The sequence below is a fragment of the Pundamilia nyererei genome, unplaced genomic scaffold, assembly GCF_000239375.1.
Source record: "Pundamilia nyererei isolate P.nyererei 1_Seehausen unplaced genomic scaffold, PunNye1.0 scaffold00159, whole genome shotgun sequence".
Classification (NCBI taxonomy): domain Eukaryota; kingdom Metazoa; phylum Chordata; class Actinopteri; order Cichliformes; family Cichlidae; genus Pundamilia; species Pundamilia nyererei.
Genome location: NW_005187560.1, coordinates 138446 through 157499, shown reverse-complemented (window position 1 = coordinate 157499; position 19054 = coordinate 138446). Strand labels below are relative to the sequence as shown.

Genomic DNA, 19054 nt, shown 5'->3' with positions numbered 1-19054 from the left:
CCTGTATTAAAACTGTCTTCTTCTGACCCTTAGAAACTCTGGACAGCAGTTGTGATCCACTCTCAGGGACATCATAGAGAGCCACGAGTTGGAAAAACTCTTAAACTTTAACATTCAGTGCTGTCTGAATATAAGGAAAAGCATAATGAGAGTAATTTAACGTGGACTCACTGAAAAGCAAAATGTAATTTAAAAATAAGAGAAAACAGAATAGACTTGGGAATTAATAAGTAAATGAGCTCAAATTTATTCAAGTTTTGATACAATATTTAACAGAAATGACCCTCAGCAGAGGTCTTCTGGCTACAAAGCAGCATTAGGGGGACAGAATCAGTGGTAAAAAGAGGCTCTCGAGTGAGAATGAATCTAACTGAACACAAAACTGATGCGAATACGTGAACAACAGTAAAAATAACATGAGGGGAAAAACCTGAAGCTTTAGATTTGATCTTAGTGTCGAATTGTTAAAAACACAGAAAACAGTTTTTCCTTTCACAGCCTCCCGACTCTGCCAAGCAAACATAACACACATCGTGAAGAGACTAGCCCACTCTGTGGATTACAGAACACCAGATCTGAGTGCCAACAGTGGTTAGCCGTTCAATGCCTCGTAAATACAGCAGTTGAGCCACTCGAGCCGGGCGCTGTCCTAGTTTGATAATGACAACAAATGACAAGAATTCTGGTGAGCATCCATGAGAGATGCTCAAGTGAGCATGAAAAGAGTTTAGTGTTACAGTCCTTTCATCAGCAGAAGCCCTTTAATTCTCCAAGAACGATGACAAAACAGTTCACCCGAATGCAACATGTTTGTTTTTAGTGGCGCCGAACACAACCTCGCTGAAGTGTGCGCCGTGAAAAAGGCACAATTTAAAATGTTCCGTAAACAAGAACGGGCTTTAAATGGTAGAGCCTCTCCTCTGTGCTTTTAGTGGTTCAGCGTGTCATCATCAGACAATCCTGCTCCTCTTAACAGCTAAGAGAGCGCAAACAGGCCGCAGCGGTACCTGAGAAAGTGACCTGCTGAAATGTCTGCCATCATAATTAGTGTCATTTTAAACTGGCGATCAATATTAAAGCAAAGCTCTCGTACACGTCAAACTCTGGACAACATTGTAAATACCAGAGCCCGACAGATATCAGCCGATATCAGCATTTCTAATGGCGCATTAAAGTTGAAAAGTGGAAAGAAGACATGGCTGTAGAGCATATTTTGAGTGTTGATGTTGCAAACTTTTAGTTCAGAGATCACTCCTCTGTGACTTCTCAGTAAGCAACACCTGTTTGTTACACCACAGACAACAAGCAGCTGATCTGAGCACCTCCGGTTAGAGTGCTTTTAAACTACATGAGCCAAATCTTATGGAAATGTGGTTATGCTAAATATTGCTGCTTATGTGTCGGATTTTTAAATTGCCGGATATCAGTTTAGGTCTTAGTCATCCTACATCAGTGGGGCTCTGGTAAATACTGTGTATGAATCAGCCTTTAACTTATGAAATTGCACCAGGTGTAAAAGCTACTGGAACCCTGAGAAAAGCCAACACGGGCTTATAGCACACTGTGCTATGAGGCGTTCAGTTTAAGTAGCACCTCTGCACTGTTCCAACACATCAGTAAACCTTAACAGTCATTGGTCATAGCCTAACCAATCAACATTCACCTGTTACTTTGTTATGTCATCACAAACGGCTTCATAGCCAAAATATTTATTCCGTCACGTTGAGCCGCAAACTCAGTCTTAAAATGCACATCGAGACGATTCAAATGACCTCGATGCAATACGATAAATCTGAGGGCAATGAGAGCACGTGCTTGGACCGATAAATCATCCTGACTTAAGGTATCTGAAACGAAAAACCTGGATGGGAGAATGCCAAATAATGGACAGGTTTGCTTTAAACGCATCACTGCAAGATGATACAAGACCAGCTGTTACTAATAAGACACAAATCTGCATTAGTATCTCCAACAAGTCGAGCTAATCAGTAATAAAGCACAACAATGTTCATCAAACAGTTGTGTACGAATGCCATCTGCAGCTGTTTGTCATCACAGAGCTCCAAAACAAGCAGCAAGAGTCTAATGAATGACTTTGGACAGACTTCTAAACCTTTGGTGTACGTCACCTCTCCAGACCAGTTCACAGTGTCCCTGTAACTGACAAAGCTCTGGGTTCAAATCAGTCCTTTTTGTTGACACTGAAATACTGACATTGTGGAGAAGAGCTGTCAAAAAGGCCTCAAAACAGAAACATGCCTCAGAACGCGTGTCAGCTCCAGTCTAAAAGAGAAGAAAAGAGGCCTGGATGGCAATGGAATTACATGGAAGGCTCCTTCACTAGTTTGGCTCCTTCAACTAGTTTATTGGATCCTGTTCATATCCCATTTACATGGAAATTCCATTTATTCCTTCACATCTGTTCAGAGAAGCGGAATATCCTGAGGCAACTGGTCCAAGTCGACAGAGGAGAAGAGGTCAGTGATGCCCTCCCCGTCAGCCACGCTCACAACGCAGCCCTCCTCATTGTGAGAGAAGGCCACAGGGGGACTGAGAGCAACAAAACTGCACTCAGAGGGGGGCTGCGGGGAGGTGAGAGTGGAGGGCATAGGAGAGCGCTGCTGTGTCGGCTCAGGCTGAAGCTTGGAGAGATTATCAATTCCACAACTGCTGTTAGCGTTTTCTGGAATGACACGGGAGTGTGAATGAGGAGACACCGGTGAGGAAGAAAGTGATCAAATCACCCAAAAATCTCAAAACAGAGTTGGAGCTGGGCATAGTACTGTTCAAGGCTCCTGTGACAGCAACGCGGTTAAGGTGATACGTCGGTTCCTTGTCCTCTGTGGCACCAGAGCGACAGGATGCTCAAACACAAGACTCACCTCTGGAAGACTGAGCGAAGGCCGCGAAGGGCAAATCGAGCATGGAGTCGCTGTCATTTAAATGACTTCCACTGCCCTCGTCAGCAGCTGAATAACCTGTGGCTTCGATGGGGAGGGGCTCATCGGAGCACATGAACACATCAATGGGTCCCTGAGTGCTGCTGAGGTGGATCTGCAGGCTCTGAGCATTGAGAAAGCAGACACGTGGATTTTGATTAACGACTCAAAAACAGCAGCAGTTCCACTAGAGAACAGAAATTACTAATAATCTTACACCTTGTCCGACTGACATGTACCTCGTCTGGGTGTGGCACTACGAGTTGAGTCTCTGTGGGGGCTTTGATCACGATCACAGTCTGATCTTTCAGAGCGGGAATCCTATAGATATCCTTGTAAGTCAAATAGGCGTATGTGAGCCACAAAGTCAAGGAAGACAATAAAAACAACAGACTGGTGTTTGTGTGCCGCTGGAGCTTAGAGTTCAGCGGACTCCAAAACTCATGCACGTGTCGCACCAGCAGTTTGGTTTCACCTACATCGTGTCAGCTTTTCAAATCATAACTGTACGACTGCAGGACACCGCATGCTCACACTGCAACAGTTTCTTTATCACAAGGTAGACCTGTTTTCTTTACACCAATTTGAGCCACAATTCATAAAACAAACACCAAAAAAACAAAAAAAAACAAACAAACACTATTGACCCATTAGGAAGGTGTTTTTCCCCCTGCCACAGGAGAGGCAGATTTATCCCACTTTTAGCCAAGCCGGCAATTAAATACAATACATTTGTGATAATACATCAATCAAATGTGATCAAGTGGCAAAATTCACACATTTGTTGCCAACTACAAACATCAAAACTCACATTAACTACTGGCCAAAATGTCACTGATGTAAAACAGGCATTCCCAACAAATATGACAGAGCTGCTGCAGGTGGGATTTAACTACAAAATGACCGGCACGCTCTTTAACGCAGGCACAGTGCAATCAGTCAGTCTGCGGTTATGAATTGGATGGCAGTTATTTTCAAACCTGCAGTTGGTCTGAGCCAATCCACGATTGCTGGGAGACAAACTGCCCTCCCACCAGGCAACCAACCACCCTGTAATTGAAAGCGGGCGTTGTGGACCAGCTGGTTGCTGCAACTACTTGGAATCGGCCATCAAATTTGATTTGAAAAAATAAATAAAAAATTCAACACAATCACCAGACAACCACTGCTTTTTATTAACCACAAGGCAGGTGCGTTCTGAAACATTAGTGATAATTAATTCCAGGTATTGTTTGCTCTTTGAAAGCTAGTATTTTTCCTTGATTGGAACAAATAAACTTTTCCTCCTTTATGCCAACAGCACACACACCACTACAGTAAAGACTGTCTCTGGTCAGCCATTATTAAATGTTGACAGTTTACAAAGAAAGAAATGTACCTCTAGTGCCACCTGCATGTCTCATGAAGTCAATGCAGTTTGAAAGGCAGACATAATGAGACTTTGAGAACAACTCAGGGCTCCTGGTGCTGTTACTTTAACGGCAAACACTAATATTTTTATCCTAGCAGTTTTACCCATTAAACCTGCCTTCAGAGTATTTCCTGGGTGACAATAAAGAGTGAAATGAAGCTGAACAGGCAAAGGATATCTGTGACTGTGGCAGTCCTCACACAGCTCATGAATCTGCTCCGTACAGCTTTGGATCAGCTCGTCCAGCTTCCTCTCCTCCTCGCCAAGAGCCTTTAGCACAGGCTGATAGTCTTCATTCAGTTGTCCGCCCCTGTGCACAAGCATTCAAAAACACCCAGGTCAACAGCGAAACAAGCAACACTCAAGTTATCCAATGTGTCTGAGCATTAGGAGCAGAAAAAAAGCCCCCTTGCCCTACTAAATACAGTGGCTTGCAAAAGTATTCGATTACACACAGGTGCACTCTATTTAGTCATTAGCACTCATCAGGCAATGTCTATGGGCAACTTACTGCACTCAGACCAAAGGGGGCTGAATAATTACACACACCCCACTTTTCAGTTATTTATTTGTAAAACATGTTTGGAATCATGAATGATTTTCGTTCCACTTCTCACGTGTGCACCACTTTGTTTTGGTCTTTCACGTGGAATTCCAATAAAATTGATTCATGTTTGTGGCTGTAATGTGACAAAATGTGGGAAAGTTCTAGGGGGCCGAATACTTTTGCAAGCCACTGTATACATTTATGCATAAAATGGGTCTATGTTTGTTACTTACTGGCCCAGTTTATACTTACCACCACTGGATGTGGTTTTTAGACTTCTTTTTGATGAGCTGGATCCCTTCAAGGACGTTTGTGATATCATAGATGCGCCTCTTAGAGGCGCCAAGCTCCCGACACACTACGTTTAAATCCAAAACCCCATCGGCGGAGCACCTCAGGAGCTCTGCAAACTTCCGGGTCAAGAGACCCAGTGACGTATCGAAGCGTGACCTCTCCCGCTTGCACATTAGGGAACCGAGACCTGGAGGATAAACGGACAGGTGGAGACTGAGATGTTTTCTTGCTGGTAATGGCTGCACCATAGGAGTATCTCTTAACCCCCCTTTTCCTTGACTACCTACTCAGATCAACTCGGCACGGTTTGCCGTGATTTTCAGGATTTTCCATTAGGTTATAGTATCTGGCTAGGTTATAGTTGCCCTGGAGGCAACAGCTACAGCAGGAATAAGGTTGGCTGGTGCTTGTGTATGTGTGATGGTCTGTCAGAACTTTTTCTCAACAAGATAGTTTTACATGCATGTAGCTGAGATTACAGTTAAGGCTGAGTTCAAAGATGGGCAGCGTCTGACTGCCTAGTTAGTGAGTAAGGCTCCCATTCATGGCCCAAAAACTTCAAAATGTTAATCCTTGTGATAATCATCAAGTCCCCCAAACTGGATCTGTCACTGACTCATTCAAGGATGAAGATGACACCAATTTTGAGTTTAAGTTTTTTTACCAGCACAGTTCTGCATTCTAAATCCGTAGGCTTTAAGATGAATCTGGTGACCCTTTGCATCTATAGCAGCTTCTACTGTTCTGGGAGGACTTGCTACAAGATTGAGTGTATGTGAGACTTTTTGCCCTGCTGATCCAGCAGAGCACTTATGAGGTCAAATGCTGATGTTGGAATTAGAAAGTCTGACTTGCTGTTGCAGTCCTAGAGTCCAGTGAATACGTTACACCACTCTGTCTGATGCAAGCCTCATATCACCAACCACAGGAGAACCACAAAGCTCCTGATGCACACTTTTTGTCCTGATGTTAATGCCAGAGGACCTTTGAAACTCTGCAGTTACTTAGTCAGCCTAGCTTGGCAATGACTTTTTCACATTGTGTACTTTAGCACTCTGTCATCCTGCTCTGCAAGAGTGCATGCTCTGACACTTCAAGGCTGAGTTACTAAATACTTCTGCTTGCAATAAAACCACTTACAGCTGATCTTGGAATATTTAGGAGAGGACCAAGTTCATGAACAGACTTTCTGCAACAGTGCAGTCCTATTATAGTACTAAGCTCTTGAGAATAACCCAGTCTTTCACAAATGTTTGCAAAGGCAGACTGCATGATTGAGTGCTGGATTTTATACACCTGTGACTGAGGGATTAAATCAACACCTCAACTGAGTGATTAAGCCGTGTGGCCCAGTTAGTCCATTTTTTGAAGGAGAAGCATATCAAAGCATTTGACACCATTAACTTATTAATTTAAGTTTTTGCTACACACACCATTGGAACAAAATATCACCCATTAACTATGCTCTCCTGTAAACTGTAAAGCTGCGTCCGAGAGGTTTTATCCATTTCTTCCTTGGAATGGGCATGTTTTTCCATCTGATAATCCAGAGCACAAGTTATTACATCACACAGCCTTACTGGTTTCTCCTGTGTTTGTTAGATGGACCTCTGGCAGCACTGCCTCCATCCTGGAGGTCTGGGGCGGGTCACCGTCTTCCAGCTCCAGCTTTATTCCTTTGCCTGAAAATATTTAAGACAACTTGTTAGAAGTTACTGCTTGATATTGCAATATCATGCAACTTGGGATGTGTTTTCCCCTAATTTGTCACAGGGCTTCAATTTTTGCAGTAATATAAACTTGTCACTAGCCCACTGCCTTTACTTGAGAACCATGTAATTGTAAGATGTGAGCACGTCTCTGCATAAACTAGTAAACCAGTGTTGCCTTCACGGACTAATTGCTTTAGTTATTTCAAGCTGTCACTTATTACTTCGCAACTGGGGCAGAAGCTAGCTTCCCTCATCAGTGTGTGTGTAAGCTAACAGTAGGAACACTCCCCTTCCCCCTCCCATGCTGAGCATGCGACAGTTGTTTTGCAGCAATGATAAACAGCACCCCGCTACCGGGCTCCTTACCAATGTTTCCTCACACAAACTCGACGGCTGAAGTGTGCAGTCAGATTACACGGCACCCGAAGTCCGACATTTACACAAGTCCCCGACCATGCGCGAAGGTAAAACAAGCGTAAATCTACCGGATATACGCAAAAGGTCACAGTCCACCCTTCTAAATAAAATCATACTCACATATTAAAACATGACATCGTTATGAAAATAGCTTTAAACCTAAAGTATGAAGTGGTCCATTACAGCTAGTGAATCTTATATTAACTATTAATGCAAACTGTTTAAATTCTGTATTGTGTCGTGTTTTTTAACCAGTTTGAAGAAAATTAGAAAAATAAATAAATAATAATAAAAACAGCAGAAACTAAACAAAAAACATTACATTTACACCAAATCTTAGCATCTACAGTTATTTTTTACTACTGTTGATCATTTTAGACGTTATACTCTGATTTTTATACAGCAAGGACACCTATGCAACTTTAAAACTAAATACTTTTTCGGACAAGCCTTTATTCTGAAAAGGTACTTCCTGGCTAACCAGCACGCGTTTGACCGATAATAACCTTAACTGATAAACCACCAAGTATTTAAGTCTCACCGCTTGCGTAAAATAGTCTCCGTTATATAGACATGCCCACATCAGCTGTCAAACCGCACTTCGTTTCTGAATTATAAACGGCCGTAACAAATATAAGCCTTCGGGCCTTTTCGAGCTTCACTTTCCTCTGGTCTCTGGGGTTTGGTGCTGCCTACCTCCAAGAACTCCACTTTCACAGCGATTCCCACACAAAGGGCCCCGACCTATTAGAGTCCACACAGCCTCTGTACACTCCTGTTAGGCTCTCCGAGAACAAGAAACCAGCTTTTCTTCTACCGTCAAGCAGAAACAGTCACCCTTATCATGATTTCTACTGAGCATCCTGACGGGGTTTTAAAATGTTTTAAATTCAAGATGGAAACAATTTTCCTGGTATTAAACCAGATTTTCACGAGACAGGATATCGGCTATGCACGCTAGTGGTGGGCGGATCGATCCAAATATCGACTGTATCGATACCAAGTCGGCATCGGATCGATACTAGCCTGGTGAGATCGATTCTTTACTTTAAGTTTTGCTCTTGTTTGCAGTGCTGTGCTTTCGGCAAAGATGAAACAGCCAGGTCGCCGGACTCGCTCCTGTGTCAGCGCAGAGCAGGCGCACTTTGCTTCCCCTCCCCCCTCTTGTGTTTAGGCGTTGTGCTGTCACGTGACGCGACTTAGACGCTTTGGTTGTTAAGTTGTTTACATATTTTCACCAGTTATATTATAGTTTCTCAACAGTACTTGTTTTAACTTGTTTACTGGTTCTCCTGCCTTTTTTTGAAGAAAAATCTTTAAATAACCCCCCCCCCAAAAAGCCTTGATAACCAAACCACCACGGCTGCATTTTCATGCATCTTTTATTCTCACAATAATCACACGGCTGCTGTAACAGTACATTCAACGGCTGCAGCTCTCCACATCACCAACAACACAAGAAGAGTACATTTTTAATCTGGCGAGGCATGACTGTAGATGAGTCCATCTCACATGCAGCGGCATCCCCATCGCCCGCCTGAGGCCGGGGGGCCATCCGGCCGAACCTACTCCCCAGTTCGCTGAGCAGGCGAGGGAATCGGCCCGGACGGGGAAGTGTCCACTCTGGCGGTCGCCCGCGCATCCAGCGGCGCCGGTGACGAGGTGGTTCCTGGGGCCGCCCGCACCTCCAGCTGCAGCCCCGTAGCTGGTCCGGTGGCCACCCACATTGGCATGTGAGGGGTTTTTTTTGATCCAGGTTTGCTTTTACTTCATTGGAAGTGTGGTTGGGACTATTGTCACCATAAAAATACCATGCCTCCTCCTCTCTACACACTGATGACAATTTGATTTACAACTCCATACTCGCTGAGATATGCCAGGTTTTTCGCTAATAGCGCTTTGCGAATCACCTTGTTGGTGCAAAAATACCAACAATTATACTTTATTCATGTATTATTATTGTATGTATTTTTGTATGGTCTACCTTACAATATAAAGCACCTCCAGGCGACTGTTGTTGTGATTTGGAGCTATATAAAAATGTTACCTTTGGCAATTTTTGTAGGTTTGATGAAGGGAATGGGAACAAATGATATATTTTTATGACAGGCTGCAAATAACAAATTGCATAAAGGTACAATTTAAAATTGGTTCTTTACTCAGATGTCAGTTGTGAAGGCAGAACACTGAGTTAGGTGTCTTTTTTATGCTTGAATGAGTCATAAATCAGTGTTAAGCAGCTTAACAAAAGAGCGAGAGAGAAAATACATTCCTCTATAAAACGGTCAGGTACAAGGACTGGACTGAAAATGGGTGAAGAAGAAGCCAATGTACAAAAATAAACTACTGGTCAGAACTACATTTAAAAAAACAAAACAACCTACAAGTCTGTCTCTTTGGAAGGAAAATGTACTGAAACGAGTGGTGGCTCAAGACATTTACACAATATTGTAGATAAAAACTTTACAGCAAAAAATGGCACAATATGCTTGTGTCAAGATTACAACTGTATTATTCAAACATGTCTAATAATGAAGGACTTAAAAAAAGTGGATAACATAATCACAAAACCATCGCTGGAATTAAAAGGACAGAAAACCTGAAATGTGCACACGTTCAAATACACAAAAAAACAGCTTCCCAGTGTCCTACATTCAAATTTGTCCCGTTACCATAGTGCAGCCATAGAATGAATGCGCTGCTTAAACTGCTGCCCACTGACAAAGCTATCACAGAACAGGTTGCATCTTAGAGTTTAAACCTTCCAACACATCATCCCTGAACTTTAAACTTTACACAAACAGCCAACAACTTTCAGTCATCATCATCACCAAACTTGATCTTCTTCCCCTGGAAGGCCAGGATTTGTCCTTGCTGCTCCTTCCTTCTCTTACTGGCCTCCCAGGATGGATGCAGTGCCTGCTGTGGTGCCCGATGTGAGAAGACACCTCCACCCCTGTGATCTTTTTGTCTCAGAACATCGCCTCTGCCTTGTCCCCTTCCTCTGCTAGCGGTAGCAAAGCCCTTATCCTCAGACTCGGGGTGTTTGCCATCGGGGTAGGGCTTGCTGTACTTAGACCCTGAACTTTTCTCCAGCTTCTGGAACTTGGGCTGTTTATTGAAATCTTTATTGTGTTTCCTAAATTTATCTCCACCTTTCCCTCTGCCAGCACCTCTACCCCCAGCTGCCTTGGTCCCAGCCAGAGAAGGACAGAAGAGAGACTCCAGCTTGGTCGTTTTTGATTTCAGCCTAGATTCAAGCTCATCGAGTTGATTCTCGAGCTTGTCCGAAGACACGTTCTCAGCAGAGTCCTTTCCTGCCTCAGCTCTCTTATCCGCCGGCATCTTCTCCATACTTTCGTCTTTTGGCTTTTTCTTTTTCTTCTTGAATTTGCTCACTTTTCCTACAAAGAAGCCGTCATCATCATCGCTCTCCTCCGACTGCGATGACTGGTTGTGGAACCGTTCCTCCGTGCTGTCATCAAAGTACTCTTTCTCTTCATCACCGAATGACTCTAAATCGCTCTCTTCCTCAGCTGGCTCAGCCTGGATAATGGGTTTCTCTTTTTTAACTGGAGGTTTATTTTTCACAATCTCCTTTATGTCACTAGTTTTTCCTGGTGCTGCTCTAACACTCTTAGGCTCCGTCTTTTTTTGTGCGTGAACATCAGAAGTTCCACCTTTCTCCATTTCTTCTCCGACTTCGGCAACAGCTCCATCTTCACTCTCTTTATGACGTTCCTCCTCGCTGTTTTCCCTAAGCTCCTCTTTTCCCTCCTTTTTCTCTTGTAACTGCAGAGTCACCTTTCCTTCCACTGCCTTCCCTTGATTTTGCACTTTTTCCTTTCCTCCTCGCTTCCCGCTCTTCGTCCGCTCCTCTTTGAAGGCTTTTACAGCTGCTTTGATGTTCTCAATCTTCCTGCTGAATTGAGGGTGGGTGGCGATGCGAGCGATGGCCCGGTCAGATATGGTAGACTTGGGGTTCTTGCAAACCTGCTCAAAGCTGAGATTCTTCTGTAAGGCGGTCTTGGTCACCTGTAGATAAGTTGAAAAAAATATTTCAAAATGAAAAGATAAAGAATGAAATGGCTTGGAAGTCGTTGCAGAAATGATTTGCTGATAGGACAACAAGCCCACCTGATCGGGTACGAGGTTCTTCATGTCGTGGATCTCTTCCAGAAGTCTGGCGGCTCTCCTCTGATTCCTCTCCATCTCGGTCTCGTTCCCCTTCTTCTTCTTCAGCGCGCCAATCTGACGTGTCAGCTTCCTTATGATCAATGCCCTGACCCTCTTCACCTCCTTCCTCATCTTCACCACCTCGTTGTTGAGGTTCAGCACATCTGCCTCCTTTTTCTCCTCATCATGATCAGGTAAGGGATTCTTTTCCTGCTCCTTTTTTCCCTCATCTTCTTCCCTCTCACTTCCTTCTTCTTCCTCTTCTGTTTCTTCTTCATCTGTCTCTCCCTCCATCTCCTTCTCTTCGTCCTCAGCGGACGGCACCATTTTCTCCATTTTGTGCAGCATCATCTGTTGAAAAATAAATCCATATACTGCAATAAGAGCAAGAAGTGCAGCACTAGCAATGGTGCAAAAGAAAAAAGTCACGTGAGGGCGAAATGATCTTTTTTTACCCCCATATTAAGTAACCAGAATGCGAACGGTCATAAAAAATTCAAAGTGCAATTCATTGATATTTGAGGTTATTTAATATAGAAAAAAATGTAATCATAAATATACATCAATTAGATTATTACATCCTCCAACAAACAGATGCATTCTCATAAACTTAGAATTAATGTATTAAAACCACAAAGGACCGGCTGCCTATTTGTGGAAGTCACCATGTTGTCTTGTCATGTTGAATACAGTGGCTGAGCTAAACTCTTGTCTTTTAAATTAGTGTCTGCACCTTCAGATGATATGAAACATCATTCCTATGTTTTATCATGTGAGAAGGAGTCGCCTTCACCAAAGAATCGAAAATGAAGGAAAGAGACAACGCCACCGCCATATGGATAAAATGTCATCCTCTTCCTCCTCACCTCAACCCTCTAAACAAAGTCAGGGCGCTACGACATGAAAATATGCACAAACATGTTCATTTACTCCAGTTATTGTTGCAATTAGTTATTGATCAGTTATTGACCCCCCCCCCATATTTTACTCACAGCTGACAACAGGTCAGCTAAACAACAAGAACAGCTGGTTATGACCTAATGTTACACAAGCTAACGTTAGGCTTGAGTGTCATAGGAATCACACTTTCTCTCTGATAAACAGCTTGATGACATCTTCACTTATATAAGAATTTATTCAGTAAGTGCAGCAATGTTGAAACCACTAATGCTAATGTCTGCTAACAGCAGCATACACAGCAGTGCTTATTGACCAAAAGGTTCAAAATATCCTCAACAGTTCACCTCTGTATCGCCATCATCAATCAGACGTTAGCCTCACTGACTCGTATCAGACTCCTTTCACAAAGTTTTTAGGATACTAACCGAGGTAAATAGCAGACTGGCAGCTTACACTCACTACAGGTGAGCGTTGGTCACAGTTGTTTGTCCTACAGCGACCACCTTAGTTACAATCTACTGATGGCTAGGGGTGGGATTTTACACATTTCACCTATAAGTGGCTTTAAAGGAGAGGCATGCCACTCAAAGAATCCTGACTTTAGGAGGTGAAGGGTGGGGTTAAAAAATTATTTTGGGGCAATGGTGACACACTTTAAGTTGATTTATCAGATTAGATAGATGGTAAATGGCCTGTATTTGTATAGCGCTTTTACTAGTCCCCCCTAGGGACCCCAAAGCGCTTTACACACCCAGTCATCCATCCATTCACACACACATTCACACACTGGTGGAGGCAGCTACAGTTGTAGCCACAGCTGCCCTGGGGCAGACTGACAAAAGCGAGGCTGCCATCGGCCCTTCTGGTCAACACCAGTAGGCGGTAGGTGAAGTGTCTTGCCCAAGGACACAACGACCGAGACTGTCCGAGCCGGGGCTCGAACCGGTGTTGTGCCAAAAAGTGATTGTCTGTGTATTTTTTATGTGTAATATCTTTACGTATGTTCGTAAATAGACTTCGGTGAACAGGGGATACAAAGGGGTTACATAAAGAATTAAAACATTATCTGTTTTTTAAGTATCTTTACAACTTGTACTTACATTATAACCAATCCGGTCCTTTATCCCCACTTAAAATATTTTTACAGAACTATTGTAATATTTGCTGCCATTTCTGCTGTCTTGTTGGGCAACTTACTCTTACAAAATACATTTTTAATGTTAATGAGATTTTTTTTACTGCATAAATAAAGGTTATATAAAAGTCGCTGCCAAAAACTGATTGCGGCTTGTATCTTGCTACACGAATGTTGTTTGTGGCTCAAGATGACTTTATGTCATCCATAAGGGATGCATTTGACATATGTTTAACATATTATAGCCCAACAAGTTACTTATAGCACTTTAAATATGAGCAATCGCTTTTTGGCAAATACCGGAAATCAGTTTTTGGCAGACAATCACTTTTTGGCACAACACCGGCAACCTTCCGATTCCGATTAACTCCCAGCCACGATCGCCCCGCAATCGTGGCTCAAATGCAGTTTTTATGTCCAAGTAACCACTGAAAGTACAGTAAGATTTTAGCTCATACATCAAAACAACTTTCCTCTGTGGCAGAGTGGCATGACGTCCCCCAAAGAAGGAGTTTGTTTCTGAAGTCCACCCCACACCAGAAATAAATAACATTAAATTAAATACACCGCATACTGCTTTACCGAAATTATCTCTTTTATGGAGCTTTTATCTAAACACAGATTGGAAACAACTTTTCTTACTACCGTTCTTCCGAGAAATCCAAAAAAATGTGCTTAAATACCCGGCGGACCCTTCCAAAACAAACGTGGTTGAACACGCATGGACGCGTTTCACCACAAAAGAATAGCAATAAATAGCTCGCTCTACTTAAAACACGATTAAACCTGGCAACAAATCCAAAAGAGCATCGCTGCAAAGTTTTACCGCGACACTTACCGTTCAAAAAGGACAATTAAGAGCGAAAACTGAGCAAATCGCTTGGGCTAGCTGGGAGCGGCCATGTTTCGCACGCCTCCGACAGCGGCGTGACGTCAGACGTCAGCGAGTCAACGCCGCCGTGTCGTGAAAAGGGGAGGGCCTTCCGCGGACTGTTTTTATTTATTTCTTTGTTTCATGTGCATAAAACAACAACAATGGTGGATAATTGAAGAAGTGTGACTATTAGGATGAGCGAATGACGTGTCCAGTCATAGTTACCAGGCCGATATCACAAGTGAATCAACAGGGGGATGATGAAGCGGCGCAATGCGGACTGCAGCAAACTCCGACGGCCGTTAAAACGGAACCGAATCACCGAGGGTATATATAGCAGGTACAAAAAGGGGGCCGGGGGGATGTTATTGTATAACAATGGCGCCTAGTTGCATATGTCAAGACAAGGCGGCCAGTCTCTGCTCATGTTCATATTGAAGCGTATTGACGCTTTGTTCTCGAGCTGAATGAACATGCCCGCTTATTGTCATAATTATAGGCCTAGTGTGGCATCGTTTACACGGCTAGGCAGTTAAATTCAAATTCGGGTTAAATGTAAAAGAATAATGCAAATTGCGTTCAGCGGTCAATCCGCTTGACAAAAAAAATCCCAAACAAAAACTAAACAAAACCGTGAAGTCGTGGGGGGGGGGAAATCCTGCTCGTGCTCGAGATGACAGCAGCAATGTCAGAGGCGCTCGTTTTGAAGTGGAACGGGTTCTCACCTGTGCTTTGTCTGCCATACACCGGGGGCTAAATTTAAACACGTCAGTGGGAACCGTTAGCAGCAAACAAAACGAGTCCCCGGACCGGAAAAGCCACACACGATTCAAGCACGGCTCGCAATTTCAAAATAGCATGGCCTTTCCTATAGACTGATAGATGGCAGGCCAGAACAGCTGTGCAGCAAGCTAGCATGTCCAGACATGAAACTCTGTACATACTGTTTTGCCCCCAAAGGTGTTTGGATGGATTGTTCTGATCTTTTATTGATGGGAATAACTGTATGCGTCCGCGCTCTGTGCTTCACTGTTTTTTAGTGGTATTATTATGTTAATTTTTTCTCTGAAATTAAATATTTTTAGCTTTTATAGTGTGAAAGACAAATAAGCTCAATTTGTGTACAACTTTCCCACCTCTTTCATCAATTAAATTAATATAAGCATAAACGGAAGCTTTATGCTTTAAGTTTTTGTGGTCTTCTGCAGTAGACCTGAAAGTCACATGCTCACTCAAAAATGCAGTTTAGTGTTATTTGAGCTTCTGTTTTGTTCACACAAAATGCTGTGCAGCCCCATCATAAACTGAGAAGCCTGGTCAGCCTTGCTACAATGTTAGACACCCCAGGGACCAGGTGATCCTCAGATAATGAGCAAGCACTTGGTGATGATGGGGAGGAAGAACTCCCTCTTAAGACAAAGAGACCTTTGACAGAGCCAGGCTCAGGAAGGGGCAGCCACTAGGAACACTAACCCCCAAAATTGGCTGGGGACACTGTGGGAGAGAGAGACGAATGTCTGTGCCATGCAATAGTTTGGTATAAAACACGGAGTGCAGAGGAGAAGCATTCAGCCCCAGGAGCTTATAGCAGTATACCTAAGGGATAAGGATGGTTCAGGGAGCTTTTAGGACAACCGGATAACAAACTACCGAAGTCGAGCCCAGAAGTAACAAATGCACATACCAGTTTTTCAGCAGGAGGCAGGATTATTCCTACTTTTGCCTTCAATCCTAGAGCTAGCACTGCAGGTCGCACTGAAAACGTGGTTCCTATAAACATATTAGACTGTTGCATAAACCTGAGGCCCACATGACTGTCATTAAACTGTATCGAAATCCACAATAAGCCATTTTTAGTGGTTCTGCTTTATCTCCTTTTTTCATCTGTCCATTCACCTTCCTTTTTCCCCTGTGTTTTCCTCTGTCTCTTCTCCACAGCACGTTCCTGTACCTGAAGTTCCTGGTAGTGTGGGTGTTGGTCCTGCTGGCTGACTTTGTGCTCGAGTTCCGCTTTGAGTATCTGTGGCCTTTTTGGCTTTTCATTCGAAGTGTCTACGACTCCTTCAGATATCAGGGGCTGGTAAGAGCTTAGTTGTAATGACCCTGAACACACCGCTCCTTCCACTCAGTATAAATGCACGTTGGAAGATGAAACATCTAATATCTCCATCCTTTTCTCTCCCACGCGTTTTTAGGCATTCTCCGTCTTCTTTGTGTGTGTTGCGTTTACATCAGACATCATATGCCTTCTCTTCATCCCCGTCCAATGGCTGTTTTTTGCTGCCAGCACCTACGTATGGGTCCAGTATGTCTGGCACACAGGTTAGTCCAAGTTGGGGTTTTTTTCTTGCTATGTTTTTCCCTTCTGGCAGCCAAATGGCCACTTTCACCTCAAATACTCAGTGCGTAAGAAATTCAAAGCTGCCAAGTTTCTTCTCTGCTAACTTGATGTTTTTTTCCCCGCGTCTCCTCCTTTCATGCAGAGAGAGGAGTCTGTCTACCCACTGTATCGCTGTGGATCCTGTTTGTGTACATCGAAGCTGCCATACGATTCAAAGATCTGAAGAACTTTCATGTAGACCTGTGTCGACCCTTTGCTGCTCACTGGTGAACATCAGTTTGTGATTTTTGCAACAATTTTCAATGTTCAGTAGTAAGAAATAAAATCATGACTTCCTTAATTTTTCTAATAATTGTACAAAGCACCGATTGTTTCCCCCCTACCTCCCAGTATCGGCTATCCAGTGGTGACTCTAGGCTTCGGCTTTAAGAGCTACGTTAGCTACAAGATGCGACTGAGGAAACAGAAGGAAGTGCAAAAGGAGAATGAGTTCTACATGCAGCTCCTACAGCAGGCGTTACCTCCAGAGCAGCAGATGCTGCAGAGACAAGAGCGGGAGGCAGAAGAGGGTAAGTCACAAAAACACATTAAAGGGGTTCTGTAATATTTTTCAACCATTTCTTTCATCTATATTCTGGTACTATTGTATGTTCTCATATTAAATAAGTGTTTCAAATAATAAAATGTGTATATATGGACGTAATCCCTGCTAGTCAGAAACTCGGGTTTCAGACAGGATGGAGAGCCATTCATTTCTTTCTTTATCCAAACAGTTTAACCACAGATAGTTTGCCACTGTGTCATGGGGCTAATGAAAAATGTGATCGCTAATTATTATTGAAGCTTTCACTTGAAGGCGTGCTTTCACCAATGCAGTTTAGAAAAAGTCTGCACACTGTTGTCTTCTATCACTTAGCTTTACTTAAGAACTAAGACCTCTAGATATGAGGCCATCTGGACTAACAAGTGTCTAATATACCATCAGAAGTATTGCGTGCCAGTCACATTGTGGTGATTAATGGCACGTCAGTCAGCATTTTCCCAAAGCTGGACGCACCGGCAGGCATCAGCATTAACTGTCCAGTTGTCAGGAACAGCTCATTAAGTTGCAGCTGATTATAACACATACTTGTACAGGATGTCAGTTCAGGCTTCAGACACTGATTTCAATCTTTAGCAGAAGATGGCATTGACGCTTGTCATCGTGCTGCTTCTTGTTTTGTCCAGTGAATAATTCCAAATGTAGAAAGTGAGGCGTCGAGTACAGCACAGATCCCATACAGAGCGTTGAACCCAGTTTATTTTCCTTTTTTTCCCTTTAAAGCTACAAATGACAGAAACACTTCCCATGTAAGCAATGTAAGCTGAAAGAGTGAAGTCACTGTCATTTTACATCATTGGCCACAAACAGCTCACTTTGATCTTAAGCAGGCTGGATCAGACCAGTGAAACTGTGGTCAAAAAGTGGATAGTGGAAAAACAGCAACGTTTTTTTAATCATTTAATTGTTTATGTTTTACTTAATTACTTTGGTGTAGTTTAAATGCCAATGACAGGGAGGGACGTTTGTTCTGGCTGATTCTGGCCCCCAGACCACATGTTTGACACCTCTGGCGTTATAAGCTGACTGTTCGTGTTAAGAATTTGTATAAAAACAGCTTGGGAAAAAAAAACTAAAGAATTTTTAAAAAGAGAATAAAGAAACAAGCAAATGTTCTGACTGTAACACTGCTACAAATGTTGAGCTGTTCATAAGCTCACATAGACGTAATCAGCCATCGCTGTATATGAACAAGGCTGGTATCCTGCTTGTGGATATGTTACCTTTTGGGATGGGACGTCATGGGATGGGACGTACAGCATCATTTCACTACATGGTGTTATGTAAACTAGATGACTCAGTGCACACCTGTTTAACTTAACCTTTCAGGTTTCATCAGAAAATGCTGATGTGGCTACTAGTCATCGCTTTCTTAGAAATTCAGAAGTTGGTAGTTTATGTTTTGAAATGATCTGTTACGCTTCAGATGCTCTGCTTTGCTTTCAAACCGCATACAAACCGAGATGCAGAACTAGACCCAGCATTTTTTTTCTGCGGCTCGGCCCAGATTTTTAGAGTTCGTTTGACAGCGCATACACCTGCTGAGACAAACTGAACAAAACAGGAAATGCACCAGATTTGGTCCCCCCCCTAAACAGGTTAGGTCTGAAATCACTCTTTTCTGTTAATACAAAACAGGAAACCCAGCTGCTGCCACAAGGCTGTTATATATATATATAACATATATATATATAACAATCCCTGATT

General features: G+C 43.0%; 3 protein-coding genes across 8 annotated transcripts in view; 1 reads left to right on the top strand and 2 right to left on the bottom strand.

The window, feature by feature from the left end:
• Positions 1-223: 223 nt before the first annotated feature.
• Positions 224-8462, bottom strand: e2f3 (E2F transcription factor 3). 4 transcript variants are annotated; one of them, XM_005745462.1, is made up of 7 exons: positions 8368-8462; positions 6772-6873; positions 5150-5378; positions 4529-4660; positions 3179-3293; positions 2883-3063; positions 224-2683 (listed from the first exon to the last, which is right to left on the bottom strand). In XM_005745462.1, exons 2-7 carry the CDS (start codon positions 6818-6820, stop codon positions 2424-2426), a joined length of 966 nt encoding a protein of 321 aa, XP_005745519.1. In that variant the 5' UTR covers positions 6821-6873; positions 8368-8462; the 3' UTR covers positions 224-2423. The 4 variants fall into 4 exon arrangements, with proteins under 4 accessions (XP_005745519.1, XP_005745518.1, XP_005745520.1 ...); XM_005745461.1 differs by lacking the exon at positions 8368-8462 and adding an exon at positions 8017-8329; XM_005745463.1 differs by lacking the exon at positions 8368-8462 and adding an exon at positions 7862-7880.
• Positions 8463-9651: 1189 nt separating this feature from the next.
• Positions 9652-15199, bottom strand: srfbp1 (serum response factor binding protein 1). 3 transcript variants are annotated; one of them, XM_005745456.2, is made up of 3 exons: positions 15131-15199; positions 11458-11847; positions 9652-11355 (listed from the first exon to the last, which is right to left on the bottom strand). In XM_005745456.2, exons 1-3 carry the CDS (start codon positions 15146-15148, stop codon positions 10135-10137), a joined length of 1629 nt encoding a protein of 542 aa, XP_005745513.1. In that variant the 5' UTR covers positions 15149-15199; the 3' UTR covers positions 9652-10134. The 3 variants fall into 3 exon arrangements, with proteins under 3 accessions (XP_005745513.1, XP_005745515.1, XP_005745514.1); XM_005745458.2 differs by lacking the exon at positions 15131-15199 and adding an exon at positions 14631-14692; XM_005745457.2 differs by lacking the exon at positions 15131-15199 and adding an exon at positions 14370-14434.
• Positions 14648-19054, top strand: part of maco1a (macoilin 1a) — a 12684-nt gene continuing 8277 nt past the window's right edge. The window contains exons 1-5 of the mRNA XM_005745459.2: positions 14648-14745; positions 16344-16485; positions 16601-16727; positions 16889-17012; positions 17137-17315. Coding sequence (XP_005745516.1) covers positions 14663-14745; positions 16344-16485; positions 16601-16727; positions 16889-17012; positions 17137-17315 — 655 coding nt within the window. The 5' untranslated portion in view covers positions 14648-14662. The remainder of the gene's footprint in view (positions 14746-16343; positions 16486-16600; positions 16728-16888; positions 17013-17136; positions 17316-19054) is intronic.